The sequence below is a fragment of the Camelus bactrianus genome, chromosome 14, assembly GCF_048773025.1.
Source record: "Camelus bactrianus isolate YW-2024 breed Bactrian camel chromosome 14, ASM4877302v1, whole genome shotgun sequence".
Taxonomy (NCBI): Eukaryota; Metazoa; Chordata; class Mammalia; order Artiodactyla; family Camelidae; genus Camelus; species Camelus bactrianus.
In genome coordinates, this window is record NC_133552.1 from 4,712,968 (window position 1) to 4,731,300 (window position 18,333).

At 45.3% G+C, this 18,333-nt stretch overlaps 1 protein-coding gene and 1 long non-coding RNA gene across 2 annotated transcripts in view; one reads left to right on the top strand and one right to left on the bottom strand.

Moving 5' to 3' along the window:
• FLT1 (fms related receptor tyrosine kinase 1) overlaps positions 1-18,333 on the bottom strand; it is a 159,965-nt gene that overhangs the window by 19,470 nt on the left and 122,162 nt on the right. Inside the window, exons 16-20 of the mRNA XM_074377969.1 lie at positions 16,592-16,698; positions 11,472-11,604; positions 8,645-8,749; positions 4,910-5,023; positions 3,600-3,688 (exon numbers count right to left, since the gene is read on the bottom strand). Of these exons, the coding sequence (XP_074234070.1) occupies positions 3,600-3,688; positions 4,910-5,023; positions 8,645-8,749; positions 11,472-11,604; positions 16,592-16,698 (548 nt within the window). The remainder of the gene's footprint in view (positions 1-3,599; positions 3,689-4,909; positions 5,024-8,644; positions 8,750-11,471; positions 11,605-16,591; positions 16,699-18,333) is intronic.
• The window catches only part of LOC123615818 (uncharacterized), a 75,971-nt gene that overhangs the window by 14,622 nt on the left and 43,016 nt on the right, over positions 1-18,333 (top strand). The window lies entirely within an intron of this gene.

Below are 18,333 nucleotides of genomic sequence, written 5' to 3' on the forward strand. Positions count from 1 at the left end.
CTTAGGGGCATTTTCTCATTTAATCTTTCCAACAATGTTATGAAGTTGTTCTTGCTTATACATGAAAATAGGTTCAGAGAAATCAAGTAATCAAAGTCACATGCAGATAGTAAATGGCAGAGCTTGAACCTAGGTTTGGCCAGCCCTAGTCTATGCACTTGAGAACTTTTCCGAATGGTGTGCCGTCTGTGAAAGGTGATCTGGAGCGCTGGAACAGGAGCCTCACTGGTGCTGGGGCTTCACTTTGTAACCCTGATGAGGAGTCATCAGGGAAGGCTGCAGTTGTCAATTTCTCTGGTTTCGTTTCTTTTTCTCCCCTCCATTCAAAACAGAGGTACAGTTTGATCCTAACAAGGGTAGAAAAGGCCTTTCATCCTGAACTGGGCGCCCAAACCCTGGCGTGTACCTGGGCCCTTTCATTAACCATGTTATCTTGGGCAAACCACCTTCCTTTTCTGGATTTCTTTTTCCTCGTCTGAAAAGCTCGATCATCTTTTTTTTTTTTTTTTTTAAATCTGTATGTCCAGGGAAGGAGCTGTTGATTCTGGATGGAACCAGAGAAGACCTGAATCACCTTTGGTACTTCATCTAATAGCTGTGACACAGAAACAGCACTCCCAGGGGCTTCATGACTCGACATGTACCTAGGTCCACTAGGAGGCAGCTCCAAACAGGTGCTGAGAGGGACTGGGGTTCAGTGGTGTCCCTTGGTCTACCTGTGTGGTGTGGCAGTGCTAAGGTTAAGCAGGCTTGCACCTGACCCTGGCTTTTCTCTGAAGTGTCACAGAGCGGGGTGATCCGTCCACCAGAGGGCGCAGTGGGAGCAAGCAGAGACCGAGAAGGGTGCTTCTGCCCCATAAACCCTCAAAGTGTGGAGGGTCCCAGGCTCCTGTCCCTGCAGAGACCTTCCTGGGCTGCAGAAGGGAAGGGAGGCCTCAGAGTGAACACCCGCCGCCACCCAGGTAACCCACCTGAGAACAGATAGAGAGTGTAACTCTCGGTTATTGTATCTCCCTGAGGCAGTTAGATTTGATTCTGCTCAGTTGGGCACGGAAATTTTATTTTCCAAAAGACCCTTCCCAGGACAGAAGGCAGCAGGGAAAAGTGCTGGCAGAGGTGATGGGGTGAAAAGGGCTCCCGGGCCCACTCAGCGTTCCCTGGGCAGCCTTCTTCCTCCTCCTTGCAAAATTCACAGCCTGGGGTGTGACTCCAAGGACCATAACTCACACTCCCCCACCCCCTTCCCGACCCCCAAGCAATGGTATACCGAGCTTTGCTTATTGGTAACTGTCTCTGGTAAATAAAGGTTGATTTACTAAACTTTCAGGACTCTGACAGAATACAGTGAATTTATTACAAATAATATTCAAAGATCCTAGTGAGTTTATGTGGAAAATGAAATATCCCGTTTCTACTTAGCCTTTCGGTTTTTCCTTCACCTTCTCTTTATATTACTTGAGGTTCCAAGTATGAAATACAGCCATGTGTTTTCCACGAAAACACTAAGCTCCATCAACAGGGAGGCGAATCATTAAATATAGCCAGAGAAGGAAGCAAGCTCTTCAAAACAAAGGACGCACGAACCCAAACGTTCCATCCTGCCCAGGTCCCTGGGGTATCCTGCTGGCTTAGTTCTTCGTGAAGCCAGCCCAGGATTTCAGGACTGGAGAGAATTTGTACTGCTCTCAGCTCAGGGCACCACTTTCCAGTTTTTCTTAGGTTTTTTCTTCTCCTTATCCAGTGTAGTGCATGGAAAAAGCATTGAAGGGGAATCAAGAGAGCTGGGTTCTTTCTCCCTGACTTCACCTCTTGCTAAGTGTGCATTCTTAAGCCAATCACTTGACTTTTCTATAATGTGAGTGCGAATGAGCTGATCACAGAGGTCCCTTTCTGCTTCAGATTCTAATTATTAGCGGCCATGGTTTAAAATTGGGGAAAATACGTTCTTGCATCTGTGTTGCCAGTATGGTGGGTCACCTGTGTCTCCGGCTGGATCAAAGTCTGAGAGCTGAGAGAATGGGCCAGCTGTCTAGTGGTTCTTATTTGTGTGAAGAATCTTGCCCGCATGACAGAGATGGGCATCGTTCTTGGACGCCATATACTTTATCCGTCATACAGCTCATAGAGATGAGTGGCATTTAGCTGGACTGACCCAAATTTTCTATCTCAGTGGGGCAATAATGATGACGATAGTTCACATTTATTGAGTGATTAATGGAATCTGACTCAACAATTCCATGAGGTGGGTTCTATTCTTACCTGCATTTAATAAATGAGGAAACTGAAACTTAGGGAGATGGAGTAACTTGCCCAAGGTCCCAGATTTCATGAGTAGTACAGACAGGATTTAAACCCAGGAAATCTGATTCCGAAGTCTGAATGCTTAACCACCACACTACATGGACTTACCACCTACACTGCTGATTATAGGTTAATCACGTCAAATCACTGTCTCCAGAGCTTCCCTAGTCCAGAGAAGGGCACAACATTGGTGAGGTAGGTCACACTGGCAAAGCTTTATTAAAGTCCTTCTCCTCCATTCAGTAATTTCTTTTAAACTTTGTTTGCCTTAGGACTTGGACCCATGTGTTCCTTTAATTGCACAGCCTTATTTTAGTGGATAAGGCTGGTTCAGTGTGTGTATAGGGGTGACATGGGTGGGGAGGGTGTTGGGGGAGAGGGAGAAAGGGTAATTGGAAGGGAAGGCAATGATTTCTCTGACCCCATCACTGGTCTGTTGATTGAGTCTTTAATAAATGGAAACAATTATACTTGCAATCATCTTTTAAGAAACGAGTGACTGATTTGTGCACGTCTAAGAGTGTGCGTGTGTGTATATATATATATAAAGATAAATTTATCAAGATGACTTGATAGGTATTCAGGTGGATGGCTAGTAAATTTTAATCCATAATTGTCACTGCATACAGTAGGATCAAATATTCTCTGTGCTGTACACAAAAAGAGTATGATATATTAGCATGGAAAGAAAAGAATTTTTTAAAAGGAAAAAGCAGAGATTGTGTTTTAAGCTGTCATTAATAGTGTTGACTGAAAAGGAAAAAAAAGCACAGTGTAAAAGCTGAGTCAAGTTTATTCAGTGTCTTTCTGAGGACAATAGCCCGGGAGACAGCCTCTCAGAAACTGTGTTGATGAGGTAGGGGGAGGTCAGTATGTCTGAGATTTCGGCAAAGAGGGTAAGTACAACCAGACACACATCTTATGCATCACAGTCACAGGAAACAGATATCTTAGTTAATGGTTTTAGGGCTTTTCTAAGTATGGGAAGATGCAGGAATCCAGGTTCATAAAAAAAAATTTTCATGAAAATACCTAAATATATCTGAAGGCCTGTCCCGCCAGTTTTCCCAGAGCAGAGTGTCCCATTCCTAATCTCCTCCCTGAACTCCTTTCGGGGTGTGTTAAAGGTTACCGACGGCAGTGGTGAGTGACTCAGCCCTCGTAGAGCCGGGCGATAGCTAGCGACATTCGTTTTGAGTTGGCAGTGGAAAAATATAGGTTTCCCTTGCTTTATGCTGCTACAGCCTAAATAGAAACTCACTGCTGTCTTTACAAACCTCCAACCCTCAGTTCCTTACCTTGTTGAGAAAGAACAAGGCCCGTTTGCTCTTGAGGTAGTTGGATAGATTTCCATACTTGCAGTACTCCACGATCACCATCAGAGGCCCTGCAGTAAAACAGCACATGCTCAGTCACATGGAGCCGGCCAGCCATCTGCCAGCCTTCAGTGGGCCTGAGACACCTCCATCCAACTTGCCTTTATATTAGCGGGGTCTGGGAGATGCAACTTAGGGGTGAGAGATTTCTTTCAGTTGAATCTGAGTAGGGGTTTGAAAAATACAAAAGGAACAGGAGACACTTGGGGGATGGGGAAGAAGCAGAAAAAAGAGGAGAAGAAGAGACAAAAGACTCTGGGGAGGGGAAGGGCCATGGTCAGGGCTCTACCTGTAACTAACTGCCAGCCACCGTCTCCGCCTGTGAGCCACAGGACACTGTCACAGCACCCCGCCCCCTTCTGGTCCTACTGGCCTGACTGTCCCCATCAGCACAGCAACCTGAGGGTGTCTGCACAGAGATTGCCCTGGGGCTTTGGAAAGGCTAAAGCAGGGGTCGGCAAACTTTCTTGCAAAGGGAGAGAGGGTAAATATTTAAAACCGTCAATCTAAGCTCACAGGCTGGCCAGCCATCGTTTGCGGACCCCTGGGCTTAAGTAGCAAGGTGTTCAGGAAGGAAGAAAAACTCGGGACTGCACTGCGGATCCCCAGGGAGCCCTGAAAGATTCCGTTGCCTCATCTGTCCCCTCTGATGAGGCCCGCGGTGAAGAAAAACTTCCGGTTCCAGGTTAAAGAGGAAGTGCCCTCAGAGAAGCTCCCAAGGGCCCTGCCCTAGGGCATGCTGGGAGTGCTAACCTTGCCCTATGAGGGAGGAGGGAATGGTCTTCAAGTCCTCAGTCGTAACCACAGCTCTGTTCCTGCACTTGCCCTAGTGGTTGAGGCCTGGGAAGGTGCTGTCCCCACACCACCTCCTCCTTGGATCCTACCAGGATTGATTCCTTTCTCCAGATGAAGCTTCAAGGAGTGCTCACCCTTTTATGCCTTTACCTCAGCCCCGTTCATACTCCTTCCAAGTCATCCTGAGAAAAATGCCCTCCACTTGACCTCGGGCCTGTGGAAGGAGGTCTAAAAGGGCGTCCTTCGGTTCAGAGCCTTTAAGTTAAGTGTACATATAAGGAAGGCATTTCCAGGATGGGAGCACCTTCCATAATCGAACAGGCTGCTCCCTCTGGGCTGTTGCGGGGCCATCTTCCAGGAGATGAGGAGGAGCTGAGGGACGGGGAGCTGCCCCTGGCGTGTGAATGGGGGAGCAGGGGCCCTCCCTTCCCATTTACCTCCTTGCTTGGTACAGGCTCCCAGCAGGTTGACGACATTCAGATGGTGGCCGATGTGGGTCAGGATCTTGAGCTCGGTCATCAGAGCTTTGTACTCGCTGGCCGTGGCCCCCTCTGTGTAAGGAGCAAGGGAGAGTCAGGGTGACAGGGCAATGGGGCTCTTCCTCTGGGGCGGCCCTCCTGCCCCGCCAGGTTTGCCACTGCTCAGCCGTTACTGCATTCACTTCCCCACATTCTGCAGAAAGGCCAAGCCTCCAGCCTGTTTTTATTCCCCATCCTCTTGAGCCAACATCCTCTTGATTACAGTGAGGCCCAGAGCGGTAGGGGGGTTCGCCATTGGACGTTTCCTCTTGGTGGCCCTGGTGGTCCTGTTCAGTAACGCACTGACTCAGAGCTGGGCACCTCATGGGAACGCCTTCCAAAGGCTTCCTACCCTCGGAACCAGAGCCAGCAAGAACCTTCCAGGTGGGGATGCACCCACACCTCACGTCTTTCGCACTTTTCCCCTTTGGAGAGTTACCGAGGAGGGGCGAGAGGGGGCCTGCAAGAGCGGAATGGCCGCTTGTGTAAACATCTTTGCCGTATGTTATTTTCTCCTATAACCTTTTCCTCCCAGCAGCCTGCAGGGTTATCTCGAGTCGGGAGAATGCATACGCATCTGACTTCAGCTTCGTTCTCGGAGATAAACAGTATCAGTCTGAGACTCAGCAGAGCCTAAAGCCTGAATTAAGTTTGTTCTGTCTGTTTTTATTGGTTACTGTCTAAGGCATTTAAAAATGTAAATTATGTTTAGAAGTTTAAAAAAAAAAGGTCATATAAGCTTGCTGTAAAGTATTTCAACAATATGAAGTTTATCAAGTAAAAAGTGAAAGCCACTTCAACCTGCTTAGAAGTAACCACAGTTAGTCATTTGCAGTTGCAGACCTTTTTCCATGCATTTATAAATATATACCCAATCAAAGGTCCTTTTTGTTTGTTTACATAAATGGGATTATATATATACATACATATATTTTTTTTTAATTTGCTTTTCCCGTCTTTGAAAAATTTTTCTAATTGAAGTATAGTTGATTTGCAATGTGTGTTAGTTTCAGGTGATTTCCCTCTTTTTAATACATCATAGACTTTTCCCATTTTTAAAAATTGATTAACGGCATTCCTGACATTTAGACTGTCTATGGTTTTGTTTTGTTTTTGCCATTACAAATATACTGTAATAGACAGCCTGTGACCTTTGTGCTCATGTGCAAGTGTTCTGCAGGAGAGTCCTGGAAGTGGGTTGAAGGATGTGCATTTAACATTGTGGTAGACACCAACATGGGGTTTCATAAGCACAAATCACTTTTTAATAATAACCAGAGAAACTCTAGAAACCTCCCAGTGGGGTTGGGATTGGCTCACAGTAGATGCTCAACAAATATTTGTTAGACAAATAAACAACATGATGACTCTTCTCATTCCAGACATGGGCTTAAGGCCCAAAAAGGTTAAAGGTTTTACTCCAAGGGCACTTCGAAAGAGCTTCTGACTTATGGCCTTTGCTTGACATTCTGCCTTTCTAATTTCTCCCAGAAACAGATGGCTGACCAATTTAAACAAGAAAGCTTGAATGAAAATAGTTTTTTTTAGGAATTTTATATAATGAGTGATTTAGCAATCTTTTTCAATCAAGGCTGATGGCTTTTAAAAAAAAGTAAGCATTTATAAAGCTATTACACACACTCTTTCTATATTGCATAGACCAGATTCTCCAGGGCTTTAATAAAAACAAAACCAAAAACAACTCAGGTCAGAATATCCCCCCCTCAAACTCATCCATCCTTCCATGCATTTATGCCCCTTTTAGCACAGGGGGAAAACCAGGTTCTTTTGTTCAGACTGTCCCATTTATGGGCAGGGTCATAGGTATTATCTTAGGCCCACAATCGACAAACACAGGCAGCAGACTTGCCTCGCCTAGAGATGGTCTAAGTAAGCAAGCAAGCAGGGAGGCGCAGCAAGCCAAGGAAGCAGGTGCTTCCAGGGTGAGTTTTGACTTCTCTCGAGGCTGGGTGTAGCTTGCCTCCAGAATGCAGGCAGGATCCTTTGTAGGATTTTGGAGCGATGGGTCATTTCCAGGAGGCCGGGCCTCTGCAACCTCTCTGTAGTGTTGAGGCTGGGGGTGGGGTGGGGAAGAGCTTGCCCTCAAAGCTGCAAGCCTTGCACTCAGACCTCCCTTCCGCACTGGAGAGCTGTGTGGCCTTGCAGAGGCTGCTTAACCTTCCTGGGCCACGTGTCTTCACCTGCAAGCTGGGTTAGTAGCATCTACCGCCAAAGGCTTAGACAGAACAGGAAGGAAAGTGGCGATCTCATGTGGTCTGCATTAGAGTATCTCATCTAGGGGGAGGGTACAGCCCAGTGGTAGGGCGCGTGCTTAGAGTGCATGAGGTCCTGGGGTCAATCCCCAGTACCTCCACCAACAGAAAAATAAATAAGTGCTTAGTCTGGTGCTTTCTCTCACAGAAGACATACTGATGCCTCTTCTCTTCAGAACCTGGGGTGGGGCGTACAGGGTGAGGTGGTGGAAAGCAGGTCTGCTTCCAGAAACGCCCACCATTGTCTGGACAGGCCACCTCAAACAAGTGCAGATTCGTGGAGGTGAAACTCCTTTCCTGGCTACTCTCAGAGTAGGACTGTCGGGCTCTTTGTAAAGTTTTAGCAGAGCCTTCACTTGACAGCCTTTTGAAGTGGAAAACATCACTGTATGGGACTTTTTGCAGGGATGGTGTCCGTGCTGGACAAAGACGAAGACTGAAGTCTCCCTGGGCAGGTGGCCCTTTGTCCTGCAGTCTTTGTTGCCTGCTTAGTTGGGTGTATAGCTCCCCACTCCCCTCCCCCAAAATCCCGTGGCGGTTTCTTGGAGACTTTGGAAAGCTATAAACTGCCCTTTGGGTTCTTAGTCTAGTTTCTTTTTTGGTTTTGGAACCTTAAAACACGTTGAAGTAACATGACAGTTTAATCACAATGAAGAAATGAAGTCCTGTCTACCCTTTAAAGGACCTAGGAGTCTTTGAGATGTTTGGTTTACACAATCTTCTGTGATTTTCATTTTCACTCTGTGTTAGGATGTGGTTGTAAATCACCATGTGGTTTGGCTCCACCTCCCAGTGCTTCACAAAGTGGTGGTATCTTCAACATTAGAAAATTTTTTTAAAAATTGAAGTATAGTTGGTTTATGATGTGTCAATTTCTGGTGTACAGGTTTTGTTTTGTTTTCTAAAGAGGAAATGTTTAATGGGCGGTACTTGACAGTATAAAATAGCTTGAGGTTCTGATCAAGTCAATTGTCCCAGCTTCATAGTTTTACTTTATAATTAGGTCCAGACCCAGCTAAGCCTTTGAGATTTGTGATGGACAGCTAAGTTTCCACGATAACGTCACTGTGGATCATTCCAAGATTTTGAAACTGTGGTTACAGTGGACTTAAGGCCCTGGATGAGATGCGGTGGGAGAAAGGTCTTTGAGATGACCAGTCATTTTCCCAGGGACAGGGCTGGGTTTCATTACCAGGTCTATTCTGAGCTCTTGCTGGCCCAATCTCAAGCCGCTGAGGTAGAGGGACTTCTAGCAAAAGAAAGTTACGTGGCCAGAGCAGAGCGAGCTTCTGTCTGCTCCTAGGCCAGCTCCGGATCCAACATGCACCAACATTTAGGGAACATAATGGGTGAGTCGAAAGCCAGACTACAGCATCCATACCTTTCAGCATTTTTACAGCCACAGTCCGGCACGTGGGGGATTTCTTAATGCCAAAAGCTGATGCTTGAACCACTTTTCCAAAAGCCCCTCTTCCGAGCGATTTGCCTACAATGAAAAGGAGAAATTGGTTTGTTTGCCAAGCCAGCAGGATGAGTTTATGTCTTTTTTCAGAAGGAAGGGCCCTTTTCCCTGTGTATGTTTGTGTGGCATGTAGCTTTCAGTGGAATCTCCAATGAACTGACTCCAAGAGTGGGAAGTAAGGGCCACATTTCTGGGGTATCTTCCTTCCAGCTCTGTGCTTCTGAGTTGCCTTCGTCCTTCACCGCTAAGCTAAGCCCCTAGAAAGGATTTGGTGCAGGTAGATGGCCTGTTTCCTCTTTTACAAAGCCCTTCTTTGGGGGAGAGGCTACCAAATCCTGGGTGGTCTCTTCCATTGTTTAATAACATCATTACTGCAAAAAATTTTCCTGTGTTTAAACTAAGCCCCCTTTCTTGCCACTTAAGGTTATTTCTTCTGATCTGTTTTCAGCAGGAGGGAAGAAACTGGGAAGGGTGGTCACTGCTGTTGGCTATAATAATGCATCAGAGCTACCAAAAAATCAGGGTTGTTTCTCAGACGTCCTTGCCAGGCAAAATATTCTCAGTATTTCTAACGCATCTTTACATGATGATTACAAATCTTCAGGGTTCAGTACACGGGCCTATCAACCACTGGTAGTAATTTGTTTCAACCACAGAGAAGTGTACAGCATAGTGATTCAGATATATTTATATATTCCTTTTCGTATTCTTTTTCATTGTAGGCTATTATAAGGTATTGAATATAGTTCCCTGTGCTGTACAGTAGGACCTTGTTATTCATCTGTGGGCTGGTCTTACAAGAGGCAGCACCAGTCCAGGCAACATCCACTTGCCAAATTCCAGACTCTGTGTTTCCCACATTAGATAACTCTGACTTTGTTTTCTAATAGGAAGATGCAAGGTCAGATGTTATCCCAACTTCTGGGATAAATTTATAGGAGCTGAATTCTCTCCCAGGTTTAGTGAGGCATCATTAATAAAACAGATTTCTTTAATACTGGGTTTCAGGAATTTCCATGGTAGCAACACCTTTGACCCAACCTCCAACTCGATTATCCATCAGGTGCTATCAGCTCTGTCTTCTCTCAGCAGGGCTGCTAGTTGTAACCTACGGAGGACGTTCAGCTGCAGTAAGAAGCCGTTTGCTTGGTGTATTTCTCTCCATTTATAACCCACTGTAACTCTGCCCTCAGCCCAGCTTTTTCTCCTCATCCATCCAGACATAATTTTGGTTACTTTCACTTGCCAGACATCACTTTGGTTTACTTTCTGTCGTTTATTTGGCTTAAAAAAAAAACACATTTTGGGCATCTCTGCTCCCACGTAAGTAGGAGAGGACTCTTCTGGCCCTTGCAGCCACACTCTGCATTGAAAGGCAGAGTTAGTGGGTTTGACATATTTTCTCTCACCCATCAAAGACACTCACATGCACATTAGCCGAATCATAGCCTCTGGCAACTCCAGGAAGGGAAAGAGCTATAGGAGAATCTTCTGAAATCAGATTATCTAAACCCACAGAGCCCCTGGGCACTTCTGGTAGCAGGCTTGGCCATCTCCCTGGAAGTGCCATCACAACGGTACTCGGCCAAGGAATGAAGAAATGGGCCCGAAAGCTCCCACATCCTACACTGGGAGACGCATGTCTGCTGTGACTAACAACTCTGGGAAGCAGTGTGGCCTGACAGCGGCTTACGGTTGTGGGAAGATGCTCCCTGCCTAGGTCACCGAGGGGCTAGGCTAGCTGCCGTGCAACTTAGACTCGCAGAAGGAACCCATCCAGTGTGTCACCTGCCTTTCACTCCTCCCAATTTAGTTGATTTTTTTCCCCGTCAGCAGCCATTGCTGGCTTTTGCCTGTCTCGCCAGCTTTTAATCAATTTCCAGTTGTCTTCCCCAAGCCAAACAGAACATATTTGGGGGGCCAAATATTCTTTCTCAGGTAGGAAGAAGTGGAAGTGGAATCATTTCAAGGCTTTCCCTCTCTGTGCCCTCATGCCCCACCCCAGTGCAGTCTGCCTGTGTATTGTTCTGTTGCACCACGGGCTGGGGGCTACTTTGCATGGTGATGTCTGTGTGGGAGGAACTTCGGGATAAGCGGGACTGATGGCATCTCTGTTACCTGGGAAACAGCAGTCCTCGCTCTTCACAAACAAAACTTAAAGACCCCTCCTTGGACTTTCTTTTCCGTCTGGTCATTTCAGACACCCAGGAAATTTGAAGCATGTCATTTGTAGATTTGTTCAGAGGGAGTTTTTGATCCACAGCCTTGAAGAATGCCAACTCTTTGACCAAATACTTGGTTTTACTGTGCCTCCCCATCCTGAATGGTGGTCTAGGTCACAAATGTCCAACCCTCAAAAATTTCATCATTGAATAGTGTCTATCCTGGTAAGAGTCTGCTGGAAGGTGTCTCTCCCCTTCACCTTCACTTACCTGCTTTTCTGTGTCCTTCACCCTTCAAGGGGAGAGACTCAAGCACCTTTGTGTCCCCAGGACTTAGGTGTCTGCTGCTCAGCAAAGGTGCTTCATAACTGTTGAAAGAATAAACAGCTGCTCCCGGGTCCCCTGGACCTGCTGGCTTAGGCTTCTGTTAGAGTTGTTTACCTCTGTGTCTATCTCCCTTGCTAGTTGGAAAGCAGTTGGAGGGTAGAATCCTGAGACTGGTTTACTTTTGTCTCCCTCAAAGCACAGTATTTGGGAAGTGATGCTCAGTATGGGTTTAGGTATCTGTGGAACAAATACATTACCCAGTTTAAGTCTCTCCCGGGCAAACTCCCACTTGCTGGCATCATAAGGGAGCCGTTCACACTGCTCGTCCAGGGGAACTTCATCTGGGTCCATGATAATTGATAGATAGTCAGTTTTAATCTCAGAAGAAGACTGAGAAATAAAGAGATCCCAAAGTCACCAACAAGGAAACAACTTACAAACCCCAGATAGCCAGCCTGAAACCAACCTTGGCAACATCTGCTGCTGTTTTGGTGTGTTTGGTTGAACCCACGTGGCCAGGTACAGAAAGTACCCTGTGCACACCCATACACACAGCACAGCCGAGTGTGCGGTTTCCATCAAACAACCTCTTACTGTCTCCACACTGTGGTACCAGCTCCCCCATCCCATCTCAGACAGAATGCACTCAGGTCCTCCAGTGACCACATTGCTTGTTCTTAAACAAGTTCTTATTACCTGACAGTCCTTCTCGGAAAACTGCAAAGTGTTTTTATAAATCATTCCAAGCATGACGAAAAAGAACTTTCCATGACCCTCTGTACAAGCAGGAATATATGCTATAGAAGGCAACAGTGGGGTCCATGTTTGTGGCTTTTCTACATTTGCAAGAAAGGCCAGAAGTAGCAGAGAGAACCCAGGACCCCTGGGACAGTTGAGAGACACTGTTCATATGAGGTGTTTAAATACACTCAGAAGCTCCCTGAAAAGACTGCAGGGTCCATTAGTGAGATCAGAATAAAATTTACCTGGAGGAGTTTTAAGGAAAAGCATTCTGAACTCAGAACTTAACACTGAAAAGTCTGCATTTCTGAAAGAAGACTGGAAAGGAATCCACCAACAAGCAGGCTACCTAAGTGTCCTGGTGACCAAAATTTTGTGGGTCGTTGTTCACAAGTGGATTGGATTCATTCACACTGTTCATTTTGAATGTATGTAAGTTAAAGTTCACATAAAATGCAAATGTATTACATATGTTGCAAATTTATATTCACCATATGTTATTGTGACTCACAAGCAGGAAAAAGACAAGAAAAAGTGAAAAAGGAAAAGTATAACAAAAAAAAAGATTTGGGGGGAAGCTATAGCTCAGGGGTTGCATGTGTGCTTAGCATGCCTGAAGTCCTGAGTTCAAAAAAATTTAAATTAAAAAAAAAATAAACCTAATTACCACCCCCTCCAAAAAAGAAAAAAAAAAGATCTATCTTCAGTAAGAAATCAAAACTGATTATTTCAAAGGCCAAAGGGTAAGACTTACACATAGCAACGTTTGAAGTTCTTTTGGTAGTATGTCAAGTAAGTGAGGCGGCATCTCTGAGCTTCAAGTGCTGGTTTTATCTTGGTAATGCAAATTAAGCCCAGAAAAGACACTTTATTTCCAATCAAACATCACTGGATTTGCATGTACTGTCTTAGAGTCACATGAATGGGTAATACCCTGTTCATGGTTCTTGTAGAATTGACTGCATTTCCGTGGGCAGGACAGAAAGGAAGTATGTTTGCCCACATCAGCTGGGTTTTGATAACTCTTGCCTAGAAGTTATGTAAACCACATTTAAATGAGTTTAGGGCCCTGTCTTTCCTCGCATTTCCCTAAATAGGCTCAGAGTTCAGCAGAGAAGACAATCTCTCAAATGCACCACATTTCACACCCGCCTGCGTTCTTCCACCCTGACTCACCCTGCTCTGTGCTGTCACCCCTCACCTCATCCATCACAAAAATTATCACTAAAATGGGTGACAAATAGCTCTAGGCAGGAAGATGTGCCTGGCCTCCACCAAGAGCGGAAAACAGGGAAAGAGGGGGCGCACACGTTTGTCACGGCCTGCGTTCGCCACCGGCGTTAGACTGTGAGGGCCCAGCCCGTCAGACACTCGCGAGCGTGCAAGCTTGTAGGGGAGCGTCTGTTCCTGCACCAGGGTGCTGGGTGCTCATTAGTAGAGATGCCGGAGGGGGTTTCAGGACTAAACTTTTGTTTTTTCCTTTAAAAAGGCATAGATGTATTATCCATTTGGGGACTAAACCTTTCGACGTCCTGTCTAACCAAGGCCATGAGAAACGATCCCCAGGCTTCCAAGAGCACAGGAGAGCCGGAGCCCAGCGAGGGGCAGCTTGGGTTCTGCAGGGAGCGAGGGGAGGGTGGTGGCGTTGATGGAGGCTGGGGGGCAGGCCGCAGAGACAGTCTTCCCACGGGGCACCTGTGGAATTTTACGGTTTACCTCAATCAGGCAGATGAGAGGAAACACCAAACCAGCCTTAGGGAAGGGCTCTGAGGCGAGTGTGACAGCAGAATCTTGGTTGACAAATATTTATTCTTTCAATTGACATTAACGCTAAGCAGTTACCAGGTGCCGGACTAGGAAGGTGCACGGACAGGCACTTCAGAGCCCAGGCCCATGGGGCTGGATGTGAATCCTAGCTCAGCTTCGGGGTGGCGTATAGCCTTGGGCCAGTTGCTTAAGCTTTTTAAGCTTAGTTTCCTTATCTGTAAAACAGTGGTGGCGATAGTACTTATCTCCCAGGGTTGCTGTGACTATCAGATGAAATCATCCAGGTAAAGCTGTTAGAACCGCCTGGTGTATGGTAGGCATGAATAAATATTATCTCTAGTTAAACCACTGGCCTGTGGAGGCTGGGGATAAGAAGATAAAATGCAGCCTTTATCAATGAGGAATTTACATGGTGGTTAAAGAAATCACATGGAAATCTTTTTTGATGCCTTGTTCCTCTCTGCTTCCCACAACAAAATACTTCTCAAAATCTATAGGCATTCTATTACTGCAGTGACAATTTCTTGTTTTCATCCTTTCTTTTTGATATTAAAAATTTCATAAATTTTCATTAAATCAAGGGATGTCTTCAATTTAGCCCCAGTGCACCTTTCCAGTTTTATTTCCGCTGAGCTCCGATGTGCAAAGGAACCAGACTCCTGCCCTGGGCTGTGTTTTTCTGTTGCTTTTCCTTCCAGGCACCACCTTCAAGGTCTGTCTCGAAGCTCTGCTTTTCTCTGAAGTTTTTCTCCCCATCTCCTTTGAACTCCCGTAGTCTGTGTAGCTCCCTTACAGATTTGGCAAGTTTTGCTTTTGTTAGATCTATTTCCCTTTACAATGTCTCTCCCCTTTCAAAATGCCACTGTTTAACTTTCGTTTCCTTCGAAAGCCGTGGCCTTAATTGTCGCGTCTCAGAACCAATCACTCCTTGTAACAAAAGCCTAATGGTACACATTCACCAGGGAGGGTGGCTCCCGCCTGGCCTCTCACACCAACACTGTGAAGAACCCCTTGCTGGTTTTCAACAGCAAGTCAAACAACCTGGGTTCAAAACTCGGCTCTGACTCAAGCTAGCTGAGGGACTCTGGCCAAGTGACTTTACCTCTCTGAGCCTTGGTTTCCTTCTCTATAGAATGGGAGTAATAGTATTCCCAGCTTTGCGTTGTTTTGAAGGATTAACTGAGATACGACCTGAAGAGCTTCCCAGAAGACCAGGTACATTAATAGAGGCTAATAAATCTCCAGAAATTGAGGAGGCCTCCTGGGTGCTTCGCAAGTCCTGTTCATTTTATCTCCTAAATCTCTTTCTCTTTTTTCTATTTTTTAAGAAGTTGAAGTATAGTTGGATTACATTGTGTGTTAGTTTCTGGTGTATGGCATAGTGATTCAGTTATACATACATTCTTTTTGTTTTTGTTTTTTATTTTTTAAATTTATTTATTTTTGCTGGGGAGGAGGTGATAGGTTTATTTAATTATTTTTAATGGAGGGACTGGGGATTGAACCCAGGACCTTGTGTGTGCTAAGCACACACTCTACCACTGAGCTATACCCTCCCCCCCTTATTTTGTTTTTTAAATTATCATTAGTTATATAGATATTCTTTTTCATTATAGGTTATTATAAACCATTGAATATAGTTCCCTGTGCTCTGCAGTAGGACCTTGTTGTTTATCTATTTTTACGTATATTAGTTTGTATCTGTCAATCTCAGTCCTAAGTATCTCTTGACTCAAATCATTTAGACTAAGCTACCATCATTCCTTACTTGGACCGCTACAGAGTCTTCTACTGGGTTCCTCTAGTCACTCCTGCTCCCTCTCTGGTCCATTCTCCTCATACGGCCAAAATCATCTTCCAAGACACAAATCTCTCACACTTACGAACACCTATCTTTGCTTAACAGCCCCCCCGCCCCCCCTGCCCACAAGGCTTCCTATTACTTCTGAAACATGGACGAAACTCCTTCCCAGCCTTTCCTCCCCTCTCCTTTCCTGCCTCACTTCCTGCCTCGTCCCCATCGCCGCCTCAGTCAGTCTCTCCTCCTCACCGTGTCCCCTCTGCCCAGCCCCCGGCGCCGACGTGCTGTCCTCTCTGCCTGCAACACTTTCCCTCCAGGAGATGTCATTCATTCGGCCACCCTGAGTTGCAGCTTGACGTTTGTCTGTCCAGTTGGTTAAAGTCAGTCTATCCCCAGGCTGCACACAGAAGCACAGTTGCCCTGCACTGCCACCCAGTAGCCTGACACAGGGCCTGGCACTCGCATCCAGCAGGCCCACAGCCAGTATTTGAGGCGTGAGTGGGTGTTGGTGCTTTCCCACCAAACTTCAGAGAAGCAGGTCATGCTACAGGCCTGATTATGGAAATCTGATGCCCTGCATTCCAGCCTGAAGGTCACACTCTAAGTAAGGGATGGGATTTTATCATGGGGCTCAGAGAGCATGGAACAGCCGTGCTGGTGTCCGTTTCTACAAATTTGGGAGAGATAAGGCAGAGGTGGGTCTTTATTTTGCTTTTTCCTTTTTGTTTCTTAGCCAAGAGTGAGGTTGAGGAAAGGAAAGCTTTCTAGGTCTCATGTTGAATTTAATTCGAGGACTTTATTACATATTTTAATATAAAAAATGTCCCTTCTGTCCCTGGGAAATAGTCATCTGTTCATTACTCTAGTTTTTCTTTTGACTACCCCACATTACGGTTAAGAGACATTTGAATGATTCATTTTCCATGTTCGCCAGGTCAGAGACAGGAACAAGGGGTAGGGGGGTAAGAAGAGGGTCGAGCATTGGTTCAGGGCCGCACCAGACATCAGGCAGGCATTGTGCAGTCTTACATAAGATGGAGGATAGAACTTCATCTGAAACGTTCTTACCCTTTTCAGTTTTCGGATAAAGAGCGTTAACAGGAGCCAGAAGAGGGTTGCAGCCACACAGGTACACGTCAGAGTGATTAGCTCCAGGTTGGACTTGTCTGAGGTTCCTGGAGAGACAAAAACACCACGAGGGCGCTGAATGGCAAGTCGCCAACTCAGGGTCTGTGATCTGACGGGTGTGGGCCAGGGCCCCGAAATGCTCATCATGGCAGACGCGGTCCACGTCGGCCGGCTCAGAGATCAGTTTCCAGGACAGAGCCTCGTAGCTTCCAGGTCAGGCGGGATCCACGCTGTTATCATCATAAACTCATATGTAAACTAAAAGAGTTTTCAGAAATCTTGCTGTGGAGTTTCCAAACTTTCTAAGCCCAGAAATAGCTCATTAAAAATCATAGGAGTTTGGGATTAACAGAAACCCATTTCTGTATATAAAACAGATAAACGTCAAGGACCTGCTGTGGAACACAGAGAACTATATTCAGTTTCTTGTAATGAGCCATAATGGAAAAGAAACTGAAAAAAGTATGTATGTATGTATATGTATAACTGAATCACTTTGCTGTACACCTGAAACTAACATTGTAAATCGACTAGGCGTCAATAAAAAATAAGAATAAAAAAAAATTGGAGAAGAAGTTAAAAATGGGAAAAAATTAAGGCAGGAACCAAAGCCCATTAAAGTGCTAAATCTGGACTATGTTAAATCTCCCTAATGGGTTTTAGAGGAAATTCTAAAGAAAAGGGAAAAAATGACATAAAAAAGCTCCTTTGGGACTCACCAAATTCTTCAAAGTATATTTTAAGAATAAAAATAAAACTCAAGGACTGTCATCATCGCCAGCTCACTCCTTTCGGACCAGCCAGGCCCGGCCCCTCCCCATCCTGCTCACATGTGGGGCTGTTTCTGGCCTTTCGGGCAGTCAGCCTGCAGGGCTGAGATGCAAAGAGCTCACTTCTGAGGCTGATTCTTCCCAAACACCTTACTCCCCAGAATCACAAAGCTCAAAAGCCGAGGACTGTTTCTCCACAACCAAAAAGAGAAGACCTAAAGTATCCAAGAGAAGCTTCCACAGAGAGAAAGCTCTCGGATTTGTAAAGAAATGCTCCAGTAAGCCAGGATGGTGGTTCTTTGCCTTTTCTTTCTTTCTTTCTTTTTTGTAAAGAAGGTAAATTTTTATTATCTGAATTCCCTGAGGTGACCACTGTCAGAGGTTCCATATAGTCTTTTCCCCCTATATATATTTTACTTATTGAAACTCATGGATAGAAAGGTTTGTGATGTGATTAAAATTTTTAAAAATTGAAGTATAGTTGATTTACAATGGTGTGTTAGTTTCAGGTGTGCAGGAAAGTGATTCAGTTACACATATGCATCTATTCTTTTTCAGAGTCTTTTCCATTATAGGTTATTGTAAGCTATTGAATACGGTTCCCTGTGCTATACAGTAGGACCTTGTTGTTTACCTATTTTATGTACAGTAGTCTGTATCTGTTAATTCCAAACTCCTAATTTATCCCTCTCTCCCTTTCCCCTTTGGTAACCATAGTTTTTCTATGTCTGTGAGTCTATTTCTATTTTGTAAGTAAGTTCATTTGTGTCATTATTTTTTAGATTCTACATATAAGTGACATTGTATATTTGTCTCTCTCTGTCTGACTTACTGCACTTAACATGATAATCTCTAGGTCTATCCATGTTGTTGCAAATGGCACTATCTCATTCTTTTTTATGGCTGAGTACT